General features: G+C 42.4%; 3 protein-coding genes across 3 annotated transcripts in view; 1 reads left to right on the forward strand and 2 right to left on the reverse strand.

Moving 5' to 3' along the window:
• Positions 1–6,304, forward strand: part of LOC134185208 (malignant fibrous histiocytoma-amplified sequence 1 homolog) — a 7,280-nt gene extending 976 nt beyond the window's left edge. The window contains exons 2-7 of the mRNA XM_062652990.1: positions 783–1,011; positions 1,849–1,878; positions 2,633–4,702; positions 4,762–5,625; positions 5,680–5,737; positions 6,005–6,304. Of these exons, the coding sequence (XP_062508974.1) occupies positions 783–1,011; positions 1,849–1,878; positions 2,633–4,702; positions 4,762–5,411 (2,979 nt within the window). The 3' untranslated portion in view covers positions 5,412–5,625; positions 5,680–5,737; positions 6,005–6,304. The remainder of the gene's footprint in view (positions 1–782; positions 1,012–1,848; positions 1,879–2,632; positions 4,703–4,761; positions 5,626–5,679; positions 5,738–6,004) is intronic.
• Positions 6,305–7,092: 788 nt separating this feature from the next.
• LOC134185209 (52 kDa repressor of the inhibitor of the protein kinase-like) lies at positions 7,093–10,942 on the reverse strand. The gene is made up of 3 exons (XM_062652991.1): positions 10,690–10,942; positions 10,478–10,617; positions 7,093–9,794 (listed from the first exon to the last, which is right to left on the reverse strand). The coding sequence occupies exons 2-3, from the start codon at positions 10,591–10,593 to the stop codon at positions 7,421–7,423; spliced, it is 2,490 nt and encodes an 829-aa protein (XP_062508975.1). The 5' UTR covers positions 10,594–10,617; positions 10,690–10,942; the 3' UTR covers positions 7,093–7,420.
• A 68-nt stretch (positions 10,943–11,010) lies between these two features.
• Positions 11,011–11,836, reverse strand: LOC134185210 (poly [ADP-ribose] polymerase 2-like). Its single transcript, XM_062652992.1, has 4 exons — positions 11,785–11,836; positions 11,365–11,513; positions 11,207–11,305; positions 11,011–11,145 (listed from the first exon to the last, which is right to left on the reverse strand). The coding sequence occupies exons 1-4, from the start codon at positions 11,834–11,836 to the stop codon at positions 11,011–11,013; spliced, it is 435 nt and encodes a 144-aa protein (XP_062508976.1).
• Between the last annotated feature and the right edge of the window lie 664 nt (positions 11,837–12,500).

The raw sequence follows: 12,500 nt of genomic DNA on the forward strand, positions 1-12,500 counted from the left end.
ATGATCTAGAAGAGCTGAATTTGTCACAGAACAAAAATCTTCAGCCATTCTCATGTACAGGTCTTACCAAGTTGAAAAAGTTATATTTGAGGAGGTGTAACATACAGCAGCTGCCAGCTGAATGGAATGATCTTCATGATCTAGAAGAGCTGAATTTGTCAGAGAACGAAAATCTTCAGCCATTCTCATGTACAGGTCTTACCAAGTTGAAAAAGTTAAATTTGAGTGGGTGTAACATACGACAGCTGCCAGCTGAATTGAATGATCTTCATGATCTAGAAGAGCTGAATTTGTCACAGAACAATAATCTTCAGACATTCTCATGTACAGGTCTTATCAAGTTGAAAAAGTTAATTTTGAATATGTGTAACATACAACAGCTGCCAGCTGAATTGCATGATCTTCATAATCTAGAAGAGCTGTATTTGTCATGGAACAAAAATCTTCAGCCATTCTCATGTACAGGTCTTACCAAGTTGAAAAAGTTATATTTGATTTGGTGTAACATACAGCAGCTGCCAGCTGAATTGAATGATCTTCATGATCTAGAAGAGCTGAATTTGTCACTGAACGAAAATCTTCAGACATTCTCATGTACAGGTCTTACCAAGTTGAAAAAGTTAAATTTGAGGGGGTGTAACATACAGCAGCTGCCAGCTGAATTGAATGATCTTCATGATCTAGAACAGCTGAATTTGTTTGGGAACGAAAATCTTCAGCCATTCTCATGTACAGGTCTTACCAAGTTGAAAAAGTTATATTTGAGTGGGTGTAACATACAGCAGCTGCCAGCTGAATTGAAGGATCTCCTTGATCTAGAAGAGCTGGATTTGTCAGAAATGAAACTAGAAGTATTTCCAACAGTTTCATGTTTGCAGTGGAAACATTTACGAACATTGAATTTATCTGGTAACAAGAGATTGTTGTGTCTTCCCAACAATATATGGAATGGACTGAACTTGTGGAGATTGGATCTAAGCAATTGTGGTATAGAAAGTGTACCAAATACAGGTAAATAGTAATATGACTTGTGACTGTTATAACTAGAGGAAGATACCACTAATTTAGTCATGTACAATACTTTCTTGAGTGACATTCATTATATTATGCATTGTTACTCTGAAGCAAGTTTGCTTGTTTCTAATAATAAGAAAAATTTGTTCAATTTGTTTGTTGTCATAGTAGTAATTTACTCCTAAATGTCTGAATAAGTGGCTGTCTGTAAAGCCAGCTAGCCAGTGTGGTATATCAAAGACAATACAACTTAAGTGTTGTTAACAAACATTATTAGTTTATTAGTTTGCATAAAATCATTAACTAATAAGAGCACTTTGCTTTTAAAAGCCTCGCAAGCGCCTCTGTTTGACTAGGCGCTTGAGCTCTTAATCAAGCACAAAGGCTCTAGATTTGTTTGATATACATTAATAAGCATCTCTGGCATTTACCATTTACGGTACTTATATTTTATGGTCTTGAAAGTTTGTCTGTGTGTTTGCCTTTCTTGTTCTTGTTGTCTTTAGATAATGTTCAACAGTTGTAGTGTTCAATCATTTTTGATGTTACATTGTCATTTGTTTGGCATGTGTGTTCAAAGTGTCGTTTATGAAAGCGATAATTATTTGTTTAATCAAGTATAGTATTTATAACATATGTTATCTTAAACTTTTTAAGGTCACATTCTTATGAGCCAATCGGCTTAATTAACAGGCATAAATAGGCTAGTTAACTTTGACTTGTTTGACTGTAATTGTTGGAGAATTGTTGGAGTGTGAGTTATGTCAGTAAGAGTGAGAGGTGACGGGTAGTTCCAATTGTGTATAAAATGTGATGAAGTATGGTGTTGTATAGGCAAAGCAAAGGCTAATTTTGGAGGGAAGCGTGAGTAGTCGAGGGGAGTATTGTGGTATTGTCGATCCTGCCATGTTGTAAGTGTTTTGTTGCATGTCGCCTCTCTCTTGCCACATTCTATATATTAACAAACATTTGAGCCATTACAATACAGAGGTTTTTACGTGTATTCACGTGTAAATACACTGTTACTATGTGTATTAACCCGTTGCTATGCGTATTGACCCGTTGCTATGTGTAATGCCTCGATGCTCTAAAAATAATCGTAGCAACAGTATGAATACACTTGACAACATGCAACGAAATAGGTTTATAGATGATATGTCATTGTTTGCTAATCAATAAGTAACTTACTAATAAATTAGTTGCATTTGACATTGTCGATTGCACTTGTACAATAAAATTCGTAACCATTTTAGTTAGTCATCAACTTATTTACGTTTGTAAGGTTAAACTAGAGTGTTGGATGATTTCGTCTTAATTATGGATGGTAAGTGTGGCATGCAGATAGTTGGCAAGTTTGCTGCTTTCTGATGTGAATATGATAAATGTTGTGTTTAGTAGACTAACAGATAAGAGTGTATAGCATAATAGATAATGGAGTAAAAGAGAGGTGAAGTGTGTTATCGAGATGATAAGACAGGATGTCTAATGAATGAAGTGATTGAAACTTACTTGTATTTGTTTCTTTGTAAAATGATTATTGGGTTTCAGTCTACACCATATGTACTTGTTTACTCAATGTTTTGTTTTGCTTAACAATTGTTGTCATATGTACTTGTAGAAGTCAAAATTGAGGACGTCAACATATCAGGAACTTCAGTCACTCATCTTCCTAAGGAATTTGTCTTTAGCTCCAAACTTAAGAAATTGAGCGTTAATGGATGCCCATTAGTGTTTCCACCCATTGAAGTGTGCAACCAAGGCATTGATTCTATAAGAGAATATTTGCGTGAGCTGGATAAGGTGGGTGGAGTGCGACGTGGCAGAATAAAGATTCTAGTGATGGGAACTACAATGGCAGGAAAAACAAGCTTCGTTGAAGCACTGGAGAGTGGTAAACCATTTCTGGCAGAAGCCGATAAGAGAACTATAGGGGTAGTAGAAAAAGTGATGAAGCTGGATGATAAAATAGAATGCAAACTCCTTGACAGTGGTGGCCATAGAGCGTACATGCTAACTAACCAGCTGTTCATCAGTGACAATTCATTGGTATTGATTGTTGTTGACAGCAATCAGTATAAGTTTACTCAACAATGTTTTCGACAAAATATTGCAGATTTCCTGCAAGTTGTGTATGACAGAAACAGCAGAGCTCACATTGCTATTGTTGTGAGTAAAGTTGATCTGATGGTCGACACGTCAAGAGAAGAAATGAGTAGAAAGTGGAGTGAACATCTGCACACTCGTCTACGTCAATTCTTGAAGATCAGACAAGCTGAGATTGATCGAATGAAACGGATCATTGCAACTGGTGATTCTCCAAAGAACAAATACGTATCAGAACGTCTTCACTTTTTCGACTTTCAGCGAATAACTGTTGAAGAAAATGTGCTATTGACGAGTGCAGCTACACACGAGGGTGTGGTCAGTGTGAAGGTTCATTTAAGACAACTGTGTGGTAATGAAAGGCTGATGCCTTCACTACACACAGAGCTGCCGTCATCATGGGTAACTGTAGAAGACAAGTTGATTACACACCAACCTGACACGTCTGTCCCCATTCTAGATGTCTCTTATGCAATGCGACTGTGTGTAGAGCACGGACTGACAGAAGAAAGCTGTCATGAGGTGCTAAACTACCTGAACCAGGTAGGAAGCATTCTGTATTACTCTCATCACCCGACTTTAGCAGAAGTTCTCTTTCCTGTACCACCATTTGTGGTCACTTTACTTAAGGCTGTTTTCAGGCATGATCACGAATCTTTAGAATATGATGATCGGTTTATTGGGGTAGATATAGGTCGTCAGAAGTTTGAGGAGATGAAAAGTGATCTTGTTTTTAATGGCATTGCTAGGATATCTATGCTGCTGGCACTGTGGAGTGAGTTTGATCTTACTGCAGATCGTCATGTTGACGTGTTTATTAAGCTTTTTCTTGCTCTCGACTTTGGTTATCTAACTGGCTCATCAGATGATGTAGTTCAGGAACTGGCACACGCTCTGGGAAGACGTCAGATCACTTTAGCTCGGCCAAGTAGCACCAACCCGACATCAGATTCCTCTGGTCACACAATAGAACAAAATCATCATCAAGAGCAAACAGACAGTTGCCAAATGATTTCTAAGCTAAAACAACATAATGTTGGCTTGTTGTTGCCATGGTTACTCAATGATGAGAAACCAGAGGATGTTAGTGACCTTTGGCCTCTAGATATACCACATGGAGTCATACAAGTTGCAGTGGAATACTCATTTGCATATGAACGTCCATTGGGTTTGTTTGAACGACTGTCTGCTCGTTGCCATCGTCACTCCAATTTTATTCGTCACTGGAGCAGTGGACTGCTGATGTGTTATGGTGCAGTGACTTTGCTTATCAATTGCAGCAAGAATACTTCACCTGGCTCTATATGTCTCAGTGGTAGAGTAGTCAAGTCACATCACAGTGTTGGCAGATTGTGGCATGTTCTTCTTCGTTGTGTGTCAGACATGGAGGATCTTCTCCAGTCTGTTCCTGGTGTTCTCCCCGATAGATTCATCTACAGTGGAAGTTCTTCTACAAGTACAAAGTCTCCTCTCAATCGATGTATCTATTTGATACCAGACGAAACATGGGGACCATTTGCAGTAGACACTGTAGCTGGAAGATGCAGTGCAGAGATGGTAAAACATGAGCAAGCAATAAAAGAAGGTAACAGCATGTATGAATACTGTTGGTCGCGTAGAGTGTATATGTTTGTATTCATTTAGTGTGTCCAAGTGTAAAGAAAGGCATTCCTCTTTCTCAAGTCTTGTCCTCTAAACATTCGACTGCAGTAAATCAAATGGATCTCCAACTGATAGCAGTAGATATTGGAGAGTCCTTGCATAACCTAACAAGGATCATATTTGGTACTGACCAGTCTACGTTATCAAAGCTACAGCAAACAATTTCGGACTCCAGTTTTGTCCAGGCACCGGCATTCTGCATATTAAGTGAGTGGTTAGAGTCAAGAGACAACCAAGTGATGGTATGTGAATTGTATGATGCTCTACTTGTTGCTCGCATTCCATCTGAACCTCAAAAGCATTTGAGTTACTTGATGTCGCCTGATGCAGCATCTGAAAAGACTCCACCTGGTGACTCTGACAGAGTCACTCCACTTATCAAAGAAATAGTAGCCGAAAACGTTGGACATTGTTGGCATGAACTAGGTATATACCTTGGTGTTTCAGAAGGAGTGCTAAGGGAATGTGACCAACCAATTTACATGTTGAAAGCGAAATCACGTAAAGTTTTGTCAGCCTGGACAGATCAAAACCAACATGCTACAGTTCAGCAGTTGTTGGTCGCTTGTGATAAAGCTGGAGTGGGAGGAATAGTCAGGAGAGAGATTGAATCTAAGCTTGGCACAAACTGATTGGAACACGAGTCATACAGAGTGATAATCCTATACATAACAATAATTGTTGTTTGCTCTGAAACAAAGAAGTAATTATCTATATGTGGACGGGAAAAGGAAATAAGAGAAACAAGACAACACACTCTGCTTGCTGCAAACCAACAGCCTTATCGTTGTGTGCAGCTACAATATATGTAGAAGACTATCATCCAGAAGAAAATATCATCAGAAAGTAAGAAAATTTTGATGACAGTGGATTGTTTGTGAACAAGATGGTTATTGATAGGATGACACGACTGATTGAAATTACACACAAAGCAATGATGTGACTGCCTTAGAACAAGGTAACATTATTAAGTTGGATGACATACTGTTGGTGAATCTGTCGAGTTCAAATGTGTATGCATGAGTGTGATTGGAAAGAAAACAATTGTAGAGCAGCACAAATACAGACAGACACACAAGCAACAGACATACAAGAACAGAAACATACAACTGAACGCACAGTCACAAGATAGTTAGAACATAAATGGACCACTTAAGTGTCTCTTGACTCACATATTATTCAGTATATCAAATACACACCCATGAGACGTTGATTGTGTCTCTAGGTTCACTTCAACTTGATCATCTCTGATATTTCATTATTGACTGGATGTGGCAGGATGTCAAGCAGCCACCAATACGTTCATTTATGTCGACTTGTACAGCATGATATCACACCACGAGTGAAGGACAGACACACAAACCTCAGCCTCTTCTTACAAGATGAACACTCATTATAATGGAAGTCATTGTACAAATAGTGTATATAGAAGATACAGTAAAGACAAAAGTTTAGTTGTTTTGTATCGAACTGCTGATAGCTACTTGAAATTGAATCTCAGTTTCACCAGATAACGCATCTTGATCTACAAGAAAACATCATGTCACCGTCATGTGTCTATTGAAGTCAATATTTGCATTTAATGTTTCTAATTATTTATGTATTTAATTAATTATATTTATTTAAATAATTAATTATTAATTTTGCAATATTTTATCTCCAATATCAACAATCCTGTAAACATGGAAACATGTTAAATTGAGGACACACATCTTAGCTAATCATGACAGACACAAACAAACTCATGCCTGTTGTCCACATCAGACACAGTGTACGCATGTATGTATGCATCAGGATTCTAGTCGACCAACTCTCACTCACTTTAGTGACTACACATCAAATTCTTATGCTGATTATATTATTTTGTATTATATTAAATATCAATAATAATTAATTATATTATTATAGGTATTAGTTACTAATTAATCATTATTTGTTTTATTGATAGATGGAGTCATGTATTACATTCGTGCATTTTACCTGCTTCACATCATATATGACGTACTCTATGACGAAAATACAAATGTTAGTCTGTTGTCCATGGCTGATCACGAGAGGTGCGTAGGACGGTTGACTCACCGTTGCAGTCGAGTGTGTAGCCGTGTGGGTTATGTACTTTGGTATCACAAGTTGGACCGAGAAAAACGACACAACCATCAGACCTGCACAAATATAAATTTGTATGTATGTGTGTCTGTCTGTCTGTAGGTCTGTCTATCTATCTGTCCATCTGTCTGTCTGTCTGTCCATCCATCTGTCTCAATCTGTTCAATCTGTCTCCTCACATTGTGTGTACAGGGGCGGATCCAGGATCTGAGGAGAGGGGGTGCACGGACATGAAACGCTAGACCACACCCATTTCAGGGAAGTAGTATAAGGTGAAAGTAGACTTTGCAACCAAAAATGACGGTAGATCTGTTGTCTCGATGTTGACTGCAACCATCAAAGACAAGCAGTCCACTATGGGGGCGAGTCAAACAGCTCAAGCGCGGATACAGGAGTTAAACGGGGGCCCGGGGTACACAGAGTCAAAAGAGAATTTCTTCAGGACGGTACGAAAATTGCAGTATAACGTGAAGCAAGTAGTTGTAATATATTCAAGGCAGATCTCTCACATAACTATTTAACAAACAAACCATTGCTAACAAAACTCGGACAGCTGAAGCCGCCGTGGGTTTCGCTTTGCAAATTCTTCCACGACGGCTTCAGCATCACACGGGATATCCCGGTGAACATGGAGCAGCGTTAGGCCATTCAAGCGTGACTCTCCCATGCCGCTACGCATGCAAGTTTTCAAAAACCGCAGACGGCTAATGGAACGTTCGCACTCCGCACTTGTTACCGAGAGTGTGCATGCTATCTTTAACAGCTGCCCAACATTTGGAAAGAAGTCCTTGTCGATTTGGTTGAGAACCTTCAAGGGTGTATCTTTATCTGCTGCAAACTGTACCGACCCGCTCCATTTCACTGTCCAGCTGTGAAGCTCCGTATCCAGAGCAGCTGCGGCTGGTAAATCATCGCCATACATCTTGACCAAGTCGGGAATATCTGCTGAAGACAAGATGTTGTCACTCACTGCCAAGGATGGTGGCAAAAGACGCGTGATTTGAGAAACAACAGCTGAAGAACTTTCGCTAAACCGGTAACCCATTTCATTGATGAGATGGTCCAGCATTGGGATGGTCAGCTGTTTCCGGTAGTAATCGGATGCAGAAGATGCAGGCACATTGCCGCGGTGCTGTTGACGTCCAGTCGTTCTTGGCAAGCTCTCTTCTACATTAACCTTACCGGCTACTTCCAAAGCCTTTTGATAGACTCGTGAATGGATTGTAGTGACATTCACCCTGGCACTGTGAAGTGTGGAAGTGACAAACCTTATTTCCTGGTATGCCTTCACTATGTCAACATAACGGCCCTGCAACTTGACACTCAGGGCTTTAGTGTACGCTAAAACATCCTTTGTCAGTATTAAAGTGAAGATGAACGGAAATCTTGTTAAAGCCAGAAAGAATGACTGTGCATCAGCTCTGGTTTCTCTGTTCCACTCCACCGAATCTTTGATCTCTTCCAAACAGAAAATCAATGGCTGTAAGAGATCTGCGAAGACCTCAAAGGCCTGGTGCCTTTCCACCCATCTAGTTTTGCAAAGTGACTTTATTCTTTTGCGATGCTCACCATCCAAAACCGCTCCTATCGACTTTTCTAATGCAAGCTGTCTCTTTGGCGAGTTGGCAAAGAAACGGCAAATCCTGTCAGCGGTGTCCATGGCATTCTGGATTTCACGAATGCGACAACATTTTACCACACAAAGGTTGAGAACATGCGCATTGCAATGCGTATAAAGAGCCTTTGGGTAGAGCTGTGTTATGCGTGCTGCTGCTCCTTTCTTTCTTCCAGCCATGGCTCCGGCACCATCGTACGTCTGACCGATGAGATTATCGGCTGGAAGCTGCCAGTCGACTAGATGCTGAAGAATGCGATCTGCTATGGCTTCTCCAGTTACGCCAGTAACACACTCACTAAAACCTAAGAATCGCTCTTCGATACTTCGTGTAGCCTCCTTCACATACCGGACACTGATAGCCAGCTGCTCCTTATTGGCAGCATCTGTTGCTTCGTCTGCCATGATTGAGAAAAAAGGGGCATCTCGGACTTCGTTTAAAATGCGGGTGCGGATTATATGATCACATACGTCAATCAACTCATTTTGAATGGTTTTGCTTGTGTACAGAGCGTTTCCTTGGTAACCACCAGATTGAAGGTGATCAGCTAAAACTTTGTCTCCACTCTGAATCCGAAACTGAAGTAGGGCCATGAAATTTCCGTGATTAGCGTATGGCGTTTTCTCTAACCACTTCCAATCATCGCGATGGCCTCTCAAAGCAAGCCCTTGCCTGCCACAAAGTATAACAGTTTCTGCTACAGATCTTAGGATTTCTCTGTTTTTGGCAATACGCTGAGCTCGAAGGCTGGAAAGTTGCTGGTCAACTGGCAACTGTTTCTTTTCCATCACAGCCTTAAAATTCTCTGCCTTTTCAACAGCTTGTAAGTGGTACTTCCTTGCTGAACTCCCTCCGACACCAATGAAATGGTTACGCAGCTTCTCACTGGCCTTCTGGAGATTAGTGAGTGGTTTACTAATCAGAGTACCGGTAAAACTGTACACAGAGTACGCAGCTTGACCAAACAGGACACAGTATTTGCAGTAGCTTCCCTGCATTGTCTCAGAATACACAAGACCGTTATATTGGTGAAGCCAGTCATGTTGAAATGCACGCTTCTTCTTCCCATAAAGAACAGATGGAAAGCGGTAGGTAGCGCTGGGCCGGAAATGGTTAGTAAGTAGATGGTACTTTTCCTGATCTGTCAGAGTTCGTTCTTCCTTCAACTGTACAATTCTAGCAAAATCTCCGGAAGACACAGCTGGATGGATAAAAGTGGCATCGTCTGGTCTTTCCAGTGATGGTAAGCTACTGTTGTCTCCATGCAGATCGTCACCTCCATCATCCGGTACCCTGGATGAAAACATTTGCATGAGCATCCTTATCACAAACGTTATTTGCTGCCGTACCAACACCATATCCTAACCTAAATACGTACTTAGATACCTACCTACCTACCTACCTACCTACCTACCCACCCACCCACCTACCCACCCACCCACGCACGCACCCACCCACCCACCCACCCACCCACCCACCCACGCACCCACCCACCCACGCACCCACCCACCCACCCACCCACCCACCCACCCACCCACGCACCCACCCACCCACCCACCCACGCACCCACCCACCCACCCACCCACCCACCCACCCACCCACCCACCCACCCACCCACCCACCCACCCACGCACCCACCCACCCACCCACCCACCCACGCACCCACCCACCCACCCACCCACCCACCCACCCACGCACCCACCCACCCACCCACCCACCCACCCACCCACCCACCCACCCACCCACCCACCCACCCACCCACCCACCCACCCACCCACCCACCCACCCACCCACCCACCCACCCACCCACCCACCCACCCACCCACCCACCCACCCACCCACCCACCCACCCACCCACCCACCCACCCACCCACCCACCCACCCACCCACCCACCCACCCACCTACCTACATACATACATACATACATATTGGTCGAGTGGTTAGCACTCTGGTTTGCTAGTCCACACCGACTTACTTTGTAGAGTCCGGTCGTCTGTCCTCCTCATCCAAGCGAGGCCGCTTTGACACAGAGCCAAAATACTTCGTGAGAGTCTGAGACTGAGGGTTGGAAGGACGACTACGGGAAGCCATGTCAGACTTTACAGTACAATGAGCCTGTCACAAGAACGATCATCTCTAGTAAGCCCGTAATAGGACAGCATGCAGCAACCACGTGCTGTCACTTACGGTTTGCGATCGACCCCACGCTAGGACACGAACACTGCACGTGGCAACGTATATACGGGAAATACAAACTCGCGGTTCCACGCAGCGACACAGTGCGCAGTTCACAGTTGTCAGTCAGGTTGTCAGTCAAACACGAGATGGACACGTGATCGATAATCTTCGCATTAGCTCGTACTCTGTACCCAGACGCAATTCTTCGTGCACCCACATATTTCTGCTACGTGAGTGCGCCGCAAGAAAATGGGTATGGAACTTCGTGGCTATCTAGACCTTCCTCAAGACTGGCGGAGGGGGGGTGCACGGGCACCCGGTGCACCCTCCCTATATCCGCCCCTGGTGTATATTCCCTGGATCAAGTGCAATCCTTCCTTTCCCCATAACACTCTGCTTTCCACGCAGCAGCTGATCTGCATCATAATCTGCAGCTAACAAATCATTCATTGTCCCCAACGATACCTACACCACACAGCCATCAATCACACCAACAATCTACAAACAACGACGACGCTGAACGAACATCACAAAGTAGAAGAAGACCGACGTTTTTCGAGCGAGTAGCAAAACAATAGTTCGCACTCTTTGAACAGATATCAGCAAAATAGACACCTTTTCCAAACTGAAACAAAAACATACAAAAATCACACATTAAAATATCATAAACAGCCGATGTAATACCATGTAGCCTGTGACTGGTGCTTCTGGGGGTGCAATCTTGAGACCTTCACTCAGAATGCCAACCCAATCGGTCAGCCTATAGAGCCATGCCCTAGGAGCTGCCCGATATGATGGATGTTTGTGGAATGAGTGATAGAAGGATGTTGTGACTGTGTCGTGTGGTTACCTGTTGCAGATGTCGGTGAATGTCGACTTGTTGTCGATAAAGAAAACGCCGAGGACATCCAGAGTGTATGGATGGTGAGTCTTGGCGTGTGTTGTTTTAACGTAACGCTCGATAAGCTAGACACACAAACACATTTGTTTGCACTTTGTCTGTTGCTTGCCTGTTCGTCTGCCTGTCTATCTGTTTCTAAACTTGTACGTTCATGCAGCCACTTCTTTGTCTAGAGGAGTCACCTGACATTTAGTGAAGCATACTGTCTGTCCATTCAATCGTCATCTGCATCGCCATTTCACTCATCACACGCATGGCAGGCCTGCAAATAGCAGCCGGACATCCGACATTTTCCAACCAACTCTAGCATTTGTCAGATCCGACAAGAATCTATGTTTGTGTATGTCACTTCTTTATTGATCTTGATGTATCATTCCTAATGCTGGAAATTGATTTTGTCAACCGTCTAGAGTGCTTCTGCTTTTTTCGGTTGATAGCTCCTCACTCCAAGATGAGATTAACTCTGAAGGACTTTCTGTTTTATTGCAATACTTTGAAGACTACAGAAAAGCGTTAGGTGGAACAAGTATGTCAACGACTGGTAGTAGTTTAGTCAATTTCCGTCTCCAAGTGTGTGTGTGTGTGTGTGTGTGTGTGTGTGTGTGTGTGTGTGTGTGTGTGTGTGTGTATGTGTGTGTGTGTGTGTGAACGTGTTTTTTGTTTGTTTGCTTTTGTTTGTTTGTGTCTGTGTGCATATCTGTTTTTGTTGTGTTTGTCTGTTTGTTTGTGTTTGTGTTTGTTTGTGTGCATATGTTTGTTTGTTTGTGTGCATGTGTTTTTGATTGTTTGTTTTGTGTTTTTGGTTGTTTGTTTGTGTGTGCGTATGTGTTTGTTTGTGTGTGCGTATGTGTTTTTGTTTATTTTGTGTTTGTGTATTTATTTGCGTTTTTGTCTGTTTATGTGTGCGTATGTGTTTGTT

This window comes from Corticium candelabrum, chromosome 10, assembly GCF_963422355.1.
Source record: "Corticium candelabrum chromosome 10, ooCorCand1.1, whole genome shotgun sequence".
In the NCBI taxonomy this organism is placed as follows: domain Eukaryota; kingdom Metazoa; phylum Porifera; class Homoscleromorpha; order Homosclerophorida; family Plakinidae; genus Corticium; species Corticium candelabrum.

Excerpts from the sequence above, each read along its gene's own strand:
- LOC134185209 (XM_062652991.1), bottom strand. The coding sequence starts at position 10,593 with ATGGCTTCCCGTAGTCGTCCTTCCAACCCTCAGTCTCAGACTCTCACG. Across the intron at positions 9,795-10,477 it reads AGACGACCGGACTCTACAAA|GGTACCGGATGATGGAGGTG; the intron begins GTAAGTCGGTGT and ends GTTTTCATCCAG.
- LOC134185210 (XM_062652992.1), bottom strand. The coding sequence starts at position 11,836 with ATGCGTGTGATGAGTGAAATGGCGATGCAGATGACGATTGAATGGACA. Across the intron at positions 11,514-11,784 it reads GACGATTGAATGGACAGACA|TCACAACATCCTTCTATCAC; the intron begins GTATGCTTCACT and ends CACACGACACAG. Across the intron at positions 11,146-11,206 it reads GTCTTCTTCTACTTTGTGAT|GTATCGTTGGGGACAATGAA; the intron begins GTTCGTTCAGCG and ends TGTGTGGTGTAG.